This window comes from Pseudorasbora parva, chromosome 3 (assembly GCF_024679245.1).
Source record: "Pseudorasbora parva isolate DD20220531a chromosome 3, ASM2467924v1, whole genome shotgun sequence".
NCBI classification, from domain to species: domain Eukaryota; kingdom Metazoa; phylum Chordata; class Actinopteri; order Cypriniformes; family Gobionidae; genus Pseudorasbora; species Pseudorasbora parva.
The window spans coordinates 11,280,621-11,299,362 of NC_090174.1; the positions used below are offsets into that span (position 1 = coordinate 11,280,621).

The following is an 18,742-nucleotide window of genomic DNA, read 5'->3' on the forward strand; positions in this document are numbered from 1 at the left end:
GGTAAACAGGGGTTTCACATCATAGCCTTTACTATAATCGCAATGCTAAAACTGATGCAAAAGTATAGGCATTAAATATAGTATTATAAATTGGATCATTATGGAGCAGAATGTGTCAGTGTTATGATACTGTCTAATACCTATAGTATATCAATGTATTGCCATTGAACTGAAGGGGAGCAATTATCCTTTTTAGCCAGACTTTCCTTGTATCCAAAAGTGCATTTAGTTCTCCTTCCATTCAATGTCACTGGGCTTAAGCCAATGTGAAAGAGTCAAACACAGAAATGTCAACATAATGTATCGAATTTATTTTTTTCTAAGGGCTTTTGGCACGGAGCTCCCAGTTTGGGTTGGATTCTCAGGAGATTGATTTCAAAAGAGGCCCCTTTCCCCCACTGAGTGATTAAGGCCTCATGTGTGTGGTAGCTCAATGGACCTAATCCAGCTTTGATAACTGCCCCCTGCATTCAAACACTGAGAGGGGGCAAGAGCGACTTCACATCCTGTTAATTACCAACTCCTCCATCAAGAACTATGCGCTCTTACAAAGTTCCCCGGCCTCTTTGGCTTCCCCAGCATGCCTCTTGGCCATGTGATTTACAGGCGCTTTGAGACAAAGATGCCCTTTTCTCACTCGCAATGGCGGCTTGGCCCCCCTCTGAGGTTTTTTTTTTTTTGTAAAGGGTGGAGTGGTTGACAACCAGTTTGGTGAGAGTTTTGTGGGTATGTGTTGAGAGGTCAATGATTGGGTTGTAATGTGTGTAAAAGGTCAGCAGGTCGGGCCTCTGGTAAACGGTGTCGTTACGCTAAGTTAACAATAAAAGGGCTCTCCTGGTGCTCTTTGCTTTTGAAGCAGGATGGATAGTGTGTCGTGCACCAGTGCCGTGTCGCCCTCCATAACATTTACAGGTCAAGAATGTGCCCTTGACCACGTGAGGGCGAATTTCATACACATTTGGCGAAAGCATTAGAAACAAATGGGAAAGCCTGAGTGTGAACAAAAACCACCTAACATGGAAGCGTCAGGACTTGAATCATCAAGCTAGACTGAATTCCTGTCAAGAAACTAGTAGTGCACAATTCCAGAGCCAAATTCTTCTCCCAACGTCTGTCGCTGCCACGGTGTATTACGCAATAACTCGCAAGCCTCGGAGCAAGAACTTCGGTCTCAGCTGACGAAGCAATCCAAGGGTTTTTCATTCTTTCTTTTGGCTCTAACGAAATGAGAATCAGATGTTTGCTGTTGGGGGGAACAATCTCCCCCACCCATCCGGCTGAAGCCTGCAGCTGGAGGCACTGGTACATGTGCGCTACATGGTGACAGGAAGGTGAACATTCCACCCTCCTTCCGTCACTGGCCGGCAGCTGCAAGGGCGAAGAAAAAAAGGTCCTGTGAAACAGCGTTTCTGGAGTGGGCCGTTGCCCAAGTGGCCATGGAGATGGGAACTTCCTGTACAAGCTCTGTCAGAGCGTGTAAGCAGACTAGCAGATATCTCCGTTGATCTTTTGTTGCTCTGTCGGACACCGAAGGAACCCCACCGTCTCCTCCTCCTCTCTGCCCGCTCACGACAGTTCAATTTCCTGCTGGCATTTCACTCTGGCAACTTTTTTCATCAATCGCGCTCAGACTTTGGTTCCCAGACGCTGCCGGGCTCTCGGGTGAAGGGGTGGGTCGGCTGCTGAGACTATCATATGAATCTCTGCCTTTTCTTTGAAAGGCACTGGAGGTGGGGTCTCAAACAAAAGCCCTTTCAAATGGATCTGCATCACAAGTTAGGCTGCACAATGGTGAGGAGGGGCCAAACAAGTCAACAAATAATTCATATCGGCTTCTTTGGTCAAAGGGCTGGAATGTGACCCAAAAGTACGGCGGTGTGTTCATGTTGTGGACCACAGCGGAAATACACAGCCTCACCATACATATAGAATTAATGCTAAAAGGAGAAATCGCCTAATCTCGTAGTCTGTAAAGCCACCGCAAGCCTAAATCATTTATGCGCAGGTTGTGAGGGTGAATGCACCACACAGGCCAAGAGCGACGGCAGAGCAAGAATTCCAGAGAAACACTTCCAGGATTCCAACGTCTTCCTCTGAGATCCCAGCTGGGCTAATTCATTTAAGTTTCCTTTGCAAACATTGCAACAGATACTTGTTGTTTGACTTGGGCTAAACACACAGAAAATCAAATTAACTAAACAGTTGCGCCACTTTGGGTGGAATTTCACTAACCACCCACATTCCAATACGCTAAAAACACTTCTTAAATTGAGCTGCAACAACTTTTATACACATTCAGATTCATTCAATGTTATTCTTTTTGAGATAAAATAACTTAAACACAAAGCTCAAAGCTATTTGCCAGCAGCAATAAAAAATGCATCCATTTCAAATCATGTTCCTCACAGAATTTAATTCAAATTAGGTGCTTTCGTACATTTCTCGCAGCAGCACTTATTCAACAAATGATGGTGATACTTCAACAATAAAAAAAAATCATGTTGGGAGTTGGGCCAGTTGCTTTCCCTGCAATAATTTTCACTGGCCCACCAAAAAAAAATCTATTTTTATTTTATATTTCAATGCATGACCCTATAAACCCAAGATAACCCATGCATGATATCAGCAGTAGTAAAACTGGAAGGTATTAACATAACTATTCATAAAGCACTGTTTACCTGGAACAATGTCTCCCACAGGAATTATGTTAATGTTAACCTAAAGGTCATCCACCTAGAAAAGTATTCAAACCTCAGAACTCCAGTTACATTTTTACTGTTTAATTCTGGTGTTTGCACACTGACATTTCTGTGTTTAAATTTCCCAACAGTCTTCTAAGTGCCTAAGTGCATGTTTTTGTTTGTTTTACAAACTTTAGTTAGAAACTCAGTCAAAGTTATTCTTATTTTCCTTCATTTAATAAACATTCATAACTCCGGGACTATATAATCATCGAAAAGATTCAACACTTGAATCCTGACCAAGTATCTTTATGAACTCTGAAGCCATAAAAAATAAAGAAAACAACAATAAACGACTGATTTCCAGCCCACAACCCACAAGTTGAACAAGCTGATAATCGACACGCGATGTCAGCGGGCCAATAAAAAAGATGGTCCGTGAGAAACTATCATGCTGAGCGTTCAGCCAAGGGAGGAAGACCAAAGAAGAACACAATAATATTTCTCTTATTCTGGCCACGCTGAGAGAAAAAGGAAAACAAGTCTCTGTGAACCCATGAGGAACTGTTTGGGAAGTGAAACCTGAGCACCTTAAGTACGTCTGGTCCAGATGAGGGCAGTTATTCCTGGCTGGTGTTGAAAAGAGGTGGGGGAGCCAGGTGGGAACCTAGTGGCCCCAGACAACCCCTATGGGACCTGACCGCTACACTCCACCCTGGTGAGGGTGCGATGGAAGGTAACGTCGCACCAGTGCTGGGGATATCACAGCTGGACGGATCAACAATCCAGGCACAGGTCAACCATTGTCAACCATTCTCGCGCTGAATAAGTGAGGAGCTCCGGATGTCAGGGTGTGTTATTATGGAACAATGTTGCCTGGCAATATTAAAATATTACTACCAGAAGCACACGACAGCAGTGCCCCGATGCTATTCTTAAACTGCTCAGTCAACAGCCGGTGTATCATCAAATATCAGTCATCAGATTAGCAACAAGCTTAAATTAATGTGTCTAACATTGCTTTAATATGAGGAGGAGCACAGAATACTTTTTCCCCAAAGATGTTCTGTCCTGACACATTTGGGTTGAGCTCACATTTTAGCACAGCCTAACAGAGAGGCAGCACAAAAGGCAGAGTGGACTGGAGTATGTGACTGAAGCACTTCTGTAATAACTCCACTCTTAGTTTTCCCACTTTTTGCCTGCTCCACGCTCTTCAAATTAGAGGATGAGAACTATTATATAACATGGTATAGCAAGGGCAGGGCAGTATGGCCAAAAATATGATCTTTTTGTACATAATTCGATATCGTAATAATAATTTCATTAAATGTAGAAGGAAAGGGATTGTGCATGTTTGTTAAACTTAAAGGTGCCAAGTGTAATATCTATGAGGATCTACAGAAATGCAATATAATATACATAACTATGTTTTCAGTGGTGTATAAAGAAAGACCTTACATAATGAACCATTTTTATTACCTTATAATGAGTCATTTCTATCTACATACACCACAAGTCCCCTTTACAGTAAAGTCATTTTTTGTATAAATTAAAACATGAATGAAAAAATATGTTGTTTGTATTATATTCTTTTAATTATTATTAAATCAGCACTAGGTAACTTTTCAACCTTCATAATATATTTTTTAAGACTCTTGTGATGATAAATCGACTTGCAATAGGTTGAATGATATAGATTTATCGCCCAGTATGACTAATATAAGAAACAAAAAATCCAATGTGTGATTTTTTGAACCATGAGGACAGTAAGGAATGCTTGGTGTAATTATCATTCACAGCATCACTCTCACAAAAGTCAAAACCCTAACCTTTTACTCACCAAGTCGGCTTTGCTTCTCCCTGCATGCAGTGGTCAGCTTCGCCAGCTCTTCGTACTTTGAAGCCAATTGCAGCTTGCCGTTTTGAAGGTGAGGGCGACGTGAAAGGCTGTCTTCTGCAAGACTCCGATTGGTTACTAACAAGGTGTCCCTGTCCAGCTGGAGTTCCTGGAACTGAACAAAAATTTCAGTTATTCATCACATTTGAGAAAAGATACTTGAACAACAAAGACTGCATTTTTACAAATACCATATAAAAGACTAATCAATCGATTCTACAACCCAAAGGAAGACCAAGACGTGTTAATCAGTTATGAGTAATCACAGGGACTAACCATTAAACATATCTACATTAAAGGGGTGGTAAAATACGATTTGATTTTTCTAACTTTAGCTAGTGTGTAAAGTTGCTGTTTGAGCATAAACAACATCTGCAAAGTTACAACGTTCAAAGTTTAAAGCAAAGGGAGATATTTGCTTTTAAAGAAATCAATTTCTAAGGACTACAGGAAATGGCCGGTAGGGACTACAGCCTTTTCCACCAGACTAGCTGACATAAGCGGGTTCAATATTTACATAAACCCCTCCTCCGAGAATATTAAATAAGGTAGGCGAGGCCATTTTGCAATGCCGACGAAATGCTGTTATTTTTATCCGGATCGCAGGTCCAATTTGTTCAGCATGCCTAGAGACCTGGGAGTTAGGGATCAATGGTTACAATTTAAATCTCACTCTCTGTGCTGCACGGAGTAAAATAAAGCTCACAATCGTCGCAAGTAGGATTCAGAAAATGGCTTGTCCTGAAAGATGGAGCAGTTCAAACTTTAAAAACAGAAGCTGTTTACAGGCCATAACCTGTAAGTATGATTCATTTTTCATCGATGTGTTTTCCTGTAATAGCTTCTATTGTTAATCGTACGTTTTTAGCAAGGAAGTATACAAATGAAACGCTGTTTGGCTCTGCAAACCAGTTTGTTAACCCTTTGACAAGTACGATCACATTCTAGACTGGTCCCTGCAGTGTACGATCATCACAAATTAAAACGTTCAGCGATCAACTGCCAAATTAAAAAATGTAAATCTGCTTTAGCGTGTTGACTGGCGCTGAGCCAGAGACTGAGTGAGTGAGAGATGACGGAGCTCAGTGTCTTTTGATGTTAATTTTAGGTTTCATCCACTTCAAATGACATTACACAATCAGAAAAATGTCACATATATCAGGAGAAGTGGATGATCTTAGGTTGTAAATCCAGCATGCCCCATCTCCGTCAGTATTTAAACATATAACGGCGGCCGGACACCCACAGCCTGTGATAACTTTACCCATCAACTAACACAATCATTTTTCGACCCTGTTCCCTCATGTAATGTCACATTACATATAGCGGGAGAAGTGGATGATCTTGTGTTGTAAATCCAGCAGATCAACTACTATAATGCCTAAAGGTAAATTATATGAAAAAGAATGCAATTTTTTGAAAACAAAGCATTAACATGTTACAGTGCACCCCACAAGCAAAATCAGGCCTTCGAAAGAATGCGTTTTACCACACCTTTAATGTCCATTTCATGCGTGTTCACTCTTGAGGGGAGTTCCTGACAGCTTAAATACACAGAAGGTCACCAAGTACTAGCCTTAGCTTAACGGCTGTATTCACTGTCAGGCGACAGGTCAAGCAATCCAGCTGCTTTCAACTTTTTGATGCCAAGGACCCCCATGATGACCTGCTTCCAAAATTATAAAGGCAACTACATATGTACTGTGCATTTATATTGTGTGTGGAAAAGTAGCAAATGTGATAATATGATTTCAAAAGTAAGTGTTTAAAATATTATCTGGGAACTAGAAAAGGTCAAGCTTAGTAAAGTTTGAAGTCTTGCCTAAAAGTTTGTGGTTTGAATGTTTTATTATAAGAGAAAAGCAGAAAGAATGTCAGATGAAGACCTCTCAGACAGGCCATGTTAGTCCACTTCAGACCCCATTTGACCTTATCAGACTGTAAGAAACCATATCAAACCAGTTCCACTTCCAACTAGACCGTTTTAGACCAATTAGATCTGAGCACTAAGATTACTAAGATCACTGAGAAAGTTTTAGGCATTGCTACCATGTTTCTTAAAGGTGCTGCATGTCATGTGTTTGAATGTGCTTAAGCATATAAATACCATAACATGTTTGCAGATATTTAGGAAACATTCTAAGGTCATATATTGTTTATCTGAAAAACAATGCTGAATGCTACAGCCAGTTATTTTACTCTGAAATGTGCATTCCGTGTCGGGAATGTCCGTTTCGGTTTTGGTGTGTTTGATTTTGCCCGCTGCCAATTCACCCAATAGTATTTCGACTTGCCGTGTTGGAAGAAAACACAGTGTATGGCAGCCATGGAAGCCAGAAAACGAATTGTGCCAGAGACTGTAGATTTTATTTGGCCTAAAATGTCTTGGCCTCCATCTAATAATCTCTATGAATGGGAGAATATTAAAATGCAGATAAATCAACTAATCAACTTAAGGTGTGTGTAGGGCCCTTCACCTTTCATGATCAATTGCACTCGTTCCTGTTGTGTTTCCCCAATCTGGCAACCCAAGTGAGCATTGAGCCTGGGGGGGATTAACTCTCTCCAATATTTTTAATTTTGGACTGCAGTACTCATTACAACTGCTAGCTGTCAATGCATACTGCACCTTTAAGGTGCGGTCACATTTATCGCTGCTAGGTGAAATTTCATGAGCAAAATTTAACTGCTGCCATTCCAATCGGAATACACGCAATTGGGAGTTTTGCGTGATGGTGAAAATTTGGCTTATTTTCAAGTTAGTTACATAAATTCACCACACTGACCAACAGAAAGCTGCTTGGTTTGAAATCGTTTCATACACCACTGCACTGTTGAAGAAACAATGGACTTTTTTTTGCTTCCTTAGTTTTACCATGTTTTCGTAAAGCTGCTGTCTGCCTCTTTGTCACCATCTCTGTTTGAAACCTGCAATTGCAGTTATTTACTGAATTATCATCTTCACACATGTTGACAGACGTACATCAGCACAGCTGCTCAGGGTGGATTAATCTAATGTTTTGAGGAGGTGTTTGTGTGGGTGTCAGTCCTGCTGAAACTCATTGAAAACAATCAATTTTGCTTCATTCTGTTATGAATGCCCAAGCGACTGTGCACATTTTTACTTTCAGTTTATAATTAGTGATTTATAAGCCCCTGCCGGTGATACCAGTATTACCAGTGTTATCACTGCAGTCTGGCACGTTTTCAGTTCATGCCTTTGGAAGCTTAACATTCATAGAAATAATTTTGAGAAGTTAAAACACTTACATTGCTCAGCATAGCTCCCTTTACATGAATGCCTGCTGCTGCGAGCTGAGCTGTGAGTGCGATCTCCCATTCCCCATGCGCGGGTTGAAAACATGCAGACATAGCGCCCTCTGCTGGCTGTAGTCTTTAGCCTTTGGCCAAAAATTCCTCCAAAGGAATTTTTCGGGGGAGAGCACAATCATTTGAATATACTCCAGGGTTTCTACTGATACTTCAGCTAAGCACTGAAGTAGGGCTGCGATATTTTTTCCCCCAACAATATTGTGATATTGAGAGCCATCAATCCAGGCTAAAGTCAATTATTACCATTCCATGATATTAAGAAATGTTGGAAAGTATGTGTAAACATGAAACTAAACCTCCAGTAGGTGGCAGCAGGTGACCGTCTTAACGAGTGAGTCACTGAGTCGTTCATTCAAACGCTGAATCATTCACACTTGTTGCTATGAGTGAGACGTGTTACAGGTCTGCTGTGAACAATTTTCACTGCTGAAATAGAACAAAAACACTAAATATTGCATCTAAAATGCAAGTGACTAAGTGAATGTTAATTAGTTGTTTATGGAACTGATATATGAAATCAGTGTCATTTTCAGTCGTGATGGTATTCAGGAAAACGCTCTAGTGTTGTGATTTCTCCTCAGGAGGCTGCACGAACATCAACAGCGCGAACTTATCATCAGTTCATTATATATTATCCACAATCGATCGCCACTTACACTAAATTAATGCACAAACATTCTTGCATTTTGGTGATTCGCTAGTTATTTTTAGTTTTAATCAGGCTCTTGTCCTGCAGTCAAGTAAAATTATCTTTCACTTGTCCCGTCAAAACACCCACGTCCCGGGCAAGCATTAATGTCGAGCCCTGCTTTGTATTCGTTGTAAAGATCTTTGTGGTGCCGTTTTAAGTGATTAGACAAATTGGTGGTGTTTTCTTGTTTTGTGGCCACAAGACACTCCATGCAAAGTACCTCTTTTTGTTCAACATCCTCCTTTATGTAGCCGAAATAGTCCCAAAAAGATAATTTCTGGTACAAACCTTTTTTTTTCTCTTCGTCGCGCATTTCAGCTTCTGTACAGTCTAATCTTTTGCTTTTGACAATGGGTGAATCTCCAATTGTGTATAATAATGTCATTTGATCGTTTCTGGATTACAATCCACCATCAAAATGATAAATTGAGTTATTCCAGCTGCTGTTAAAAAAGGCTATAGCTATATCCTCACATGCGATATAGTCTACTAGACAAACTCCTCCTTTATGTATACAGACGGGACGTAATGATGCTAATATGAAAAGCACCATGCTCGAATTTCCCATGGAAAGCTATCATACGAAAGTACCACTATAGCACATTATTACAAGCTTACCCGTTATGAATCATAATCTAGGTGAGGAGATTTGTCTGGTGTTTTGACCATTGATCGGCTATGTGTCACGTTACAGACAAAGGAAATGGTGCGAGGACTCAAGTGCAGAAAAGGATATATATTTATAACAAATAAAACATAAATACAAAACAAACACCCACGAGGGGGCAAAACACATAATAGAACATAAACTAAAACTCAAAACATACCAACAGAAGTCACTGGGGGAACGGGAGACGCAGACATTACACAAGGATCCAACACAGACTGACAAACACAAGGAGATTATAAAGGGAACAAACAAGGCAGATAATGAGGGAGAACAGGTGGGGCAAATTAACCAATAATCAGATAACAAGGGGGAGGGAACTGACAGGGACACGAGCACATGCTCAACATAACAAAACCCACAAGTGCACACACGACAGGACAGGCATGTGACATTACCCCCTCCTTAAGGAGCGGCTACCAGACGCTCCACTAGGGACGGGAGGGACAGACCCGGGCGGGACGGGAGGGACAGACCAGGGAGGGACGGGAGGGACAGACCAGGGAGGGACGGGAGGGACAGACCAGGGGGGCACGCCAGGGACAGACCAGGGGGGCACGGGAGGGACAGACCAGGGGGGCACGGGAGGGACAGACCAGGGGGGCACGGGAGGGACAGACAAAGAAGGTACAGACAAGGGAGGGGTAAACAAGGGAGGAACGAGGAAAACAAAAAGTTCAGGAGGCCATGGTGGCACACAAAGTTCGAATGACCAGGGTGGCCCGCCGAAGTCGGGAGGCCCACCGAGTTCAGGTGGCCGGGGCGGCCCGCAGAGTTCAGGCGGCCAGGGCGGCATGGGTAGAGCAGGGCGCCAGGGAGGCGCGGTGAGAGCAGGACTCCTGGGTGGTGCGGTCAGTGCAGGGAGCGCCAGGGAGGCGCAGTGAGAGCAGGACGCCTCAGCGGCGCACGGAGAGCAGGACGCCTCAGCGGCGCACGGAGAGCAGGACGCCTCAGCGGCGCACGGAGAGCAGGACGCCTCAGCGGCGCACGGAGAGCAGGACGCCTCAGCGGCGCACGGAGAGCAGGACGCCTCAGCGGCGCACGGAGAGCAGGACGCCTCAGCGGCGCACGGAGAGCAGGACGCCTCAGCGGCGCACGGAGAGCAGGACGCCTCAGCGGCGCACGGAGAGCAGGACGCCTCAGCGGCGCACGGAGAGCAGGACGCCTCAGCGGCGCACGGAGAGCAGGACGCCTCAGCGGCGCACGGAGAGCAGGACGCCTCAGCGGCGCACGGAGAGCAGGACGCCTCAGCGGCGCACGGAGAGCAGGACGCCTCAGCGGCGCACGGAGAGCAGGACGCCTCAGCGGCGCACGGAGAGCAGGACGCCTCAGCGGCGCACGGAGAGCAGGACGCCTCAGCGGCGCACGGAGAGCAGGACGCCTCAGCGGCGCACGGAGAGCAGGACGCCTCAGCGGCGCACGGAGAGCAGGACGCCTCAGCGGCGCACGGAGAGCAGGACGCCTCAGCGGCGAACGGAGAGCAGGACGCCTCAGCGGCGAACGGAGAGCAGGACGCCTCAGCGGCGAACGGAGAGCAGGACGCCTCAGCGGCGCACGGAGAGCAGGACGCCTCAGCGGCGCAGGCAGGGCGTTTGGGAAACTTCTCCAGTCCAGCAGTATCCACCAGCACTGGGACCACCGGAACACGATCCACCGGCACTGGGACCACCGGAACACGATCCACCGGCACAGGGACCACCGGAACACGATCCACCGGCACAGGGACCACCGGAACATGATCCACCGGCACAGGGACCACCGGAACACGATCCACAGGCACAGGGACCACCGGAACACGATCCACAGGTACAGGGACCACCGGAACACGATCCACCGGTACAGGGACCACCGGTACACGATCCACCGGCACACGGACCACCGGAACACGATCCACCGGCACAGGGACCACCGGAACATGATCCACCGGCATAGGGACCACCGGAACACGATCCGCCGGTACTGGAACCACCGGAATACGATCTGCCAGCAAAGAGACCACCGGAATACGATCCACCGGTACTGGAACCCCTGGAATCGGGACCACCGGAGCAGGCACGGAGGGGGCTTTTCTCCTCCTCCTCCGTTTCGGGACCACCGGAGCAGGGACCACCGGAACACGATCTGCCGGTACTGGGACCACCGGAATACGATCCGCCGGCATTGGGACCACCGGAATACGATCCACCGGCAAAGGGACCACTGGAACACGATCCACCGGCAATGGGACCACCGGAACGTGATCCACCGGCATTGGGACCACCGGAATTGGGACCACCAGAGCAGGCATGGAGGGAGCCTTCCTTCTCCTCTTCCGTCTGGAGACCACCGGAACAGGGACCACCGGAGCTATCCGGACCCTGGTCCTAGAGGGACTGGAGTCCAGCCGGTCCACAAACTCCCAAAAGTCCGGAGTCCCCATTTTCTCCACCTCCGTGGGACTGAGAGGCATGTCCAGGCAGAGGTTAAAAACCTCTGCCTTCTCTGTGTCGTTAAGGTACAGGTGATGCACCTCCTTGAGGAATTGACAGGCGAACTCTCTTACACCCGCCCCCTGTTGGCGGATGTATTTAGAGTTCACCTGCCGCATCACCTGTACGCACCTGGTTAGCTCCATAGTCCAACGAGCAAACAACAAACAAAACAAAAACAAAAAAATCCTCTTGCTGAATCCTCTAGGGTTGGATCCTTCTGTCACGTTACAGACAAAGGAAATGGTGCGAGGACTCAAGTGCAGAAAAGGATATATATTTATAACAAATAAAACATAAATACAAAACAAACACCCACGAGGGGGCAAAACACATAATAGAACATAAACTAAAACTAAAAACATACCAACAGAAGTCACTGGGGGAACGGGAGACGCAGACATTACACAAGGATCCAACACAGACTGACAAACACAAGGAGATTATAAAGGGAACAAACAAGGCAGATAATGAGGGAGAACAGGTGGGGCAAATTAACCAATAATCAGATAACAAGGGGGAGGGAACTGACAGGGACACGAGCACATGCTCAACATAACAAAACCCACAAGTGCACACACGACAGGACAGGCATGTGACACTATGTACTTTCTCAAAAATGTAATGTTTTTAGGAATTGTTAGCATGTTATTTGGGATTGCTGGCATTAACACACAACAATTTTCGGCATGTTGGCTGTTGGTCATCGCTGATGTAATTTTCGGTCAAAACACATTTCACACAGCAGGATTTTGAATCTCCATCAGGTCCAGATATTTAACCTGCCAAATATCTCACAGGCTTGCGACCTGTCAGCGAGTCTCTTAGATTGCATCTTTTATAATTCACACTGCGGGATTGTCACTCGCATGAACGAGCACCGATTTGCCAATGATTTTGGGAATTTGTCTGCGATTTGGCAAAACCTGTCTGCGAGTCAAAATCGGGGCTAAAATCGAGCTAAAAACTTGGCATAAAGCTTTTACATTTTTACATACAGAAGAAGCACCACTGTGGTGTTTTGTACTAATTTGCAGACTATTTTTGTACTAAAATGCAGATGAGCCTTAATTTCAATGTAATCCTGTGCAATGCCGTTAAGAATGCAGCTCCTCATACAAGATGGCCATCAAGGTCAAACCACAGAAGTCAGGAATGCACAGAGAACTCAAAATTGTATTCGGGAATGAGCCGTACAGAGTGAGTGTGAATAATGCAATTCAATACATCAAATTCCTCAGGGGTCACATGAGGTTAGCTTATTATGCCAGGCACAGAATCCATGAACGTGTCCAAGGGAGATTGTAGGAAATCTAAGTAAGAGAAAATAATAGCCTCCAGCTTTATACTAATGTGACTGAAGACTTTAGTTAATGTGTTTGATTTTTGTAGAGAAAAGCTCCTTATGTTTCATGAGAACAGTGAGATCTGGGTATGGCTTGGGCAAGGGCCTACATCAGCGTGTGAACAAAGACTTTCAGCACTTCAGCTTTAAGGCTGGGGGGAAAAAATCCAATTAATCTTCATTTGAACAATTTCCATAAAAATTAATCAAATAACTCTTAAGAACTGGTTCTTTAAAAAAAATATATATATATATATATATAAAAAATTGAAAGATACAGCATAACTACTGTGGTGAAATTCATGAACAAATGACTCTTAAATGAACTGGTTCGTTTTAGTGAGTAAAATAATACAGTATAGCCAATGTGGTCCAAGTCATGAATATGACTTATGATCCGGTTCTTTTTAGTGAATAAAAGCATACAGCATAGCCAAAGTAGCCTAATTCATGAACAAATGATTCTTATGAATTAGCTCTATAGATAGTCAATGTAGTCCAGATCATGAGAAAATTACACATACCAGTTATTTTTAGTAAATAAAAAAATACAGCATAGCCAAAGTAGTCCAATTCATGTACATACAAATTATTATTTTGAACCGGTTCATTTAGTGAATAATAATAATAAAAAACATACTGCAAGACCAGTGTAGTATATGATTCAAAACCAAATAAAGTCATTCAGTTTTTCAAACAGACTCTCGACCTTAGGAGATTGACAGGTGAATCCTTCATTAAATTAACTTTAAACAGAGCTGTAATCCTTCTTATTATTTTATAAATTTTTATAATAACTTTAAACAGAAAGGGTGATTAAAAACTTGCTTTAAACTTTTTTTTGTTTGTGTGTTCTTTATTATATATCTTAAATTAAATAAATTGAGCTGCATAGTTTGGGCCCTGTTGTTCATTTTAATAAACTTCTAATTTCTGTACAAAGTTAGAAGGTTATAGCAGTAGCTGAGAGAGAATTGTTTTTCATAAAAGCAAAATATGTATTTTAACTGAAACATAATTCAACTGAATCAATTCTCAATTGAGGGCTTGTGAATTGGGAATATAACTAGTCTTACTAACATTCTGCTTAATTCTTATTTTATCTCAAGGTCCAATTTATGACCAACAAGGCGGCTTATGGTTCAAGGTCAAACCATAAGTACATAAGAGAAAAAAATAATAAACGCATGATGGCATCACGAACAGCAACAGAGTATCTCTGAGGTGAAGACCTCACTCACCACAATTTCCTTTTTTTTCTGTACGGCGCTAAATATTGATATTAAACAATATCTCTATAAAAGCAAGTTGATTATTTCCAGATGAAAGTGAATAAGCGTTCTTCCAGCGAAAAGGGGACACAGCCTGGAGCGGCAGTGGAGACAATGCTCGATTAACCAACCGCCTCAGTCTGCTACGTGTTGCTTAATTACAATACAACAACGTCCCATGACGAAATAATCCTTTTGGAATGGCTGCTGGACAAATCTGTCCACACGTCCTTTTAAAAAAGGGCCATTATTTGCTCTGACCGTCCTGCATGACATGGCCCAAGACCGATCTCTAACCATGGAGGGAAAAGCAGAGACAAGTCCAAACCAATGTCCTCATGGAAAGCATTCGCAAAGGCCCAGACTTCAGTCGAAACCACAGACCCCTACTTTCACTGTAAGTGAGGGTTTGGGTCATAACAGAACTTCATTTTTCTTCTCCTGTTGCTGCAATGAATATTAACTGCCAGTTTTATGCATTTCAAAACTTGGGGAACATTACGAAGACTGAGTCTGCTTAGTCAAGCATATAAGAGGATTAATGATTCATTCGCTCAACGAATATGAGAATTGCGCCTTCCTTCTTAATGCTGTGCAAGACTCTCAAACATGGTGGTGATATTCCCAATGGTGGCACATCTATAACAGAATCTATCTGGCTAGGGGGGGAATGTGAGAACGGCAGTCCCCTTTGATCAAGCCACCATCTTCTGAAGACGACGAAACTGGAATACTTGAGCTGCTTAGAATAACTCAAAAGAGCATAAGTGATCAGAACATGGTTAAGGTTATGTGAGGTTCTTTTTGTTCGGAAACTTGAAACTTTTGTGGTCAATTGCTTGACTGAACTCTCGACATAATTGCTGTTTACAGTGGGACGTTCCATCATCGCCTCAAGAGAGCAGGTGATGGTTGAATGTTCAACTTCTCCAGAACAGTGGATCACAGAATGAGCAGATAAGCATTTTCAAATTAAAGGATTATTATTACAGTATCAGCAATGTAAATATTCAGAACTAATCCCTCATCAAACGCAGAGGGAAAATGCCAAGCAGTTTTTTTGATCACATAATGCTAAGTGATTGCAAATTAAATGCATCAGTTCTGCATGACGAATTGAGCCACGAAGAGATGTCTGTGCTGTCCCAGTTTGACATCATTCAATTTTAGGGGTGAGTACTAACAGGGTATATACAGGAATCATGGAGTTAAATTTAAAACCTTTTAAGACCTTTTTTAAGACTCTTTCCATACATTTTAAGACCTCATCACAACGTTAAAGGTGCACTATGCAACTTTCCTTCCACTAGAGGTCGCCTATTCAAAACAAATGCGTAGTTTGATGACGCAAAGTTTGACCGCAGTATCTTGGGACATGTGGTCTTCACCTCACAGCTGGTGGAAAATAGGACTCGGGCAGAAATCACGTTCATGCATGCGGTTATTAACGTTACTGTAGTGTGAAGCAGAGCAGGACCGAGTGTTGTGGAGCTGAGCACGGCCAGTGGAGCGATTGTTACACAAATACCCGCCTTGCGTGCACCGGGACTTTTATCATGATGGGACGGGCCACATTCGCCGGGTGCCTGCACTATTTCCACTCTTCCGGTTATGATTATGAGGTAATGCAGCTCTGTTTATCATATAAGATACATTTAAATGTGCTGAAAATGATGTTATGACATTACTCTGTGCGTTCACTTGTTCAAATTGCTAAAAGTAAAGCACTTCTGCCAAATAAAACATGAAAACCGAGGGTAGCGCAGATAAGACACAATTGACAGGCGACTTCCTCAGACTCCCTATGCTGAAACATCCCGGTCCTTAGTTAAAATAGCAATTTTCTCACAATTTACAAAATAGTTAAAAAAAATTGGGATATTGTAAGTACTCAACTGAACCAAATATATAACACTGGCCTAGTGGTTTTTGGATATTTTACTGCAAAAATACTACATAGTGCACCTTTAAGTTTTAACCAGTTACATCGGCAAAACGAATTATAATATAGTTTATATGGTTGGTAGAGACAGTGGTGTTGCACAGAAACGCGTGATAGAGACCTGCGTTTTGCATCCCTTAGTGGCTTTGAGACTAGCACTTAGCATGTGGAACCAGAGAGCACTGATCCTCTTCGAGGCTACGCGAGGCACGGTCATACCCAGAGAAGGCCCTCAGCCATAGTTTCAACTACTTATCCTCAAACCAACCAGTTTGAACGCAGAAATGACGGGAAGCTTCACAACATCGCGTCAGTCGCGTCTAAAAGTGGATCTCCACCGTTCACTGCTGTCAGGACTTCACCAAATCATACCAAAGAAGTGTGTTTTTGACGGAGCGGTCCCAGCGATAAAGGTTCGGTCCTGCTTTGGAAACAGCCGGTGAGTAAAACTGCTTCAAATGTCTGTGCTGTTGGCTATCATCACGTGAGTAAACATCAGTAAACGAAACGATCGCGTGCTTCGTCATTCAAATGCGCTAACGGACTTCATTGTTGTTCTCTGTACGTTACACTAGTCTGACGTGCAAAATGGTTTTGCTTGCTACTGCTAAGGTTTAACGTTAGTCGCATACAATAGTCCATAAACCGAATTATGTCCTCATAAACTGCGAGTAAAGACACACAAATGTTGACAGGCCACTAAATACAGTACATAAAATACAGTGTTGCTGTTTCACCTGTTCAATTTATTTCAGCCTCCGAATGATTCTGGATCATATATCTATTAGCTGAGATCGATAGCGATGGGTTTCTCCACGCTTGAGGACGTCACCGCTTTGCGCTTGTCATTCTTTAGCTCCGCCCACACGATACGCCTCCAGGCGCTCTGTTTTCTTCCGGAAAGACTCGGTACAGCCCATATTTCTTTTATAAATATAATAAAACTAAAGACTTTTCGGAGATATGAAGGATGCAATACTACTCTATAGGTACTCAAGATTGACATGAGATTGACTGAAACTGAGTGTAAACCCCCCTTTAATGTTATTCAAAGAACTAAAGAAAATCACTCATTGATCGTGACTGAATAATCGAAACTTGATAAGGAGTTGATAAGAATCGGAATCGCTAAAATTCAAACGATACCCAACAATACTCCAGAGTTCATACTCCAGAGCCAAATGACCTATCAGAAAGCCCCGCACTCTTAGTTACTGTTGCTAACTTGGACAAACAAACAGAGTTGCTTACAGTCTTAATAATAGCTGTCAGTGAAGTTGTTTTTGGACACAGAATGTAACGGACCCTCTCCGAATGATAGTCAAACTTTACTGATGGTTTATAAAAAAGAATGGCATCTTTTTTTACTCAAAAAAATAAAATTAATAAATAAATAAAATAACCATAAAAGCTGAACAAACAAAGCATTAGAAGTGCGCATTACCGTCTCATTCACAAACTCTCTCTCTCTGTTGCATAATAATTAACATATACAGCAAATTATACAAAAACACAGATAAACATAAATACCTTAATGCTTTGTAGATGCTTTTTGATGCAGATACAAAGATGCTTTGTATCTGAAAAAAAAACCTCTGATAAACTGCGAGTGCGAGCTCTCCCTTTCACTACCCGCATTGCTCCGTAGACTAAAATACACATCAAAATGGGAGTCCCTCCTTAGTAAGACAGATAATGCAGACCGTAAACATACAGTGCCTTGTGAAAGTATTCGGCCCCCTTGAACTTTGCGACCTTTTGCCACATTTCAGGCTTCAAACATAATGATATGAAACTTTTTTGTGAAGAATCAACAAGTGGGACACAATCATGACGTGTAATGAAATTTATTGGATATTTCAAACTTTTTTAACAAATCAAAAACTGAAAAATTGGGCGTGCAAAATTATTCGGCTCCTTTACTTTCAGTGCAGAAAACCTTCTCTAGAAGTTCAGTGAGGATCTCTGAATGATCCAATGTTGACCTAAATGACTAATGATGATAAATAGAATCCACCTGTGTGTAATCAAGTCTCCGTATAAATGCACCTGCACTGTGATAGTCTCAGAGGTCCGTTTAAAGCGCAGAGAGCATCATGAAGAACAAGGAACACACCAGGCAGGTCCGAGATACTGTTTTGGAGAAGTTTAAAGCTGGATTTGGATACAAAAATTAGTATCCAAATACAATGAGTATACAATGAGCACTGTGCAAGCAATAATATTGAAATTGAAGGAGTATCAGACCACTGCAAATCTACTAAGACCTGGCCGTCCCTCTAAACTTTCAGCTCATACAAGGAGAAGACTGATCAGAGATGCAGCCAAGAGGCCCATGATCACTCTGGATAAACTGCAGAGATCTACCGCTGAGGTGGGAGACTCTGTCCATAGGACAACAATCAGTCGTATACACAAATCTGGCCTTTATGAAAGAGTGGCCA

General features: G+C 43.1%; 1 protein-coding gene across 1 annotated transcript in view; it reads right to left on the bottom strand.

The window, feature by feature from the left end:
* Positions 1 to 18,742, bottom strand: part of vps37d (VPS37D subunit of ESCRT-I) — a 59,170-nt gene that overhangs the window by 29,032 nt on the left and 11,396 nt on the right. The window contains exon 2 of the mRNA XM_067439942.1: positions 4,525 to 4,696. Coding sequence (XP_067296043.1) covers positions 4,525 to 4,696 — 172 coding nt within the window. The remainder of the gene's footprint in view (positions 1 to 4,524; positions 4,697 to 18,742) is intronic.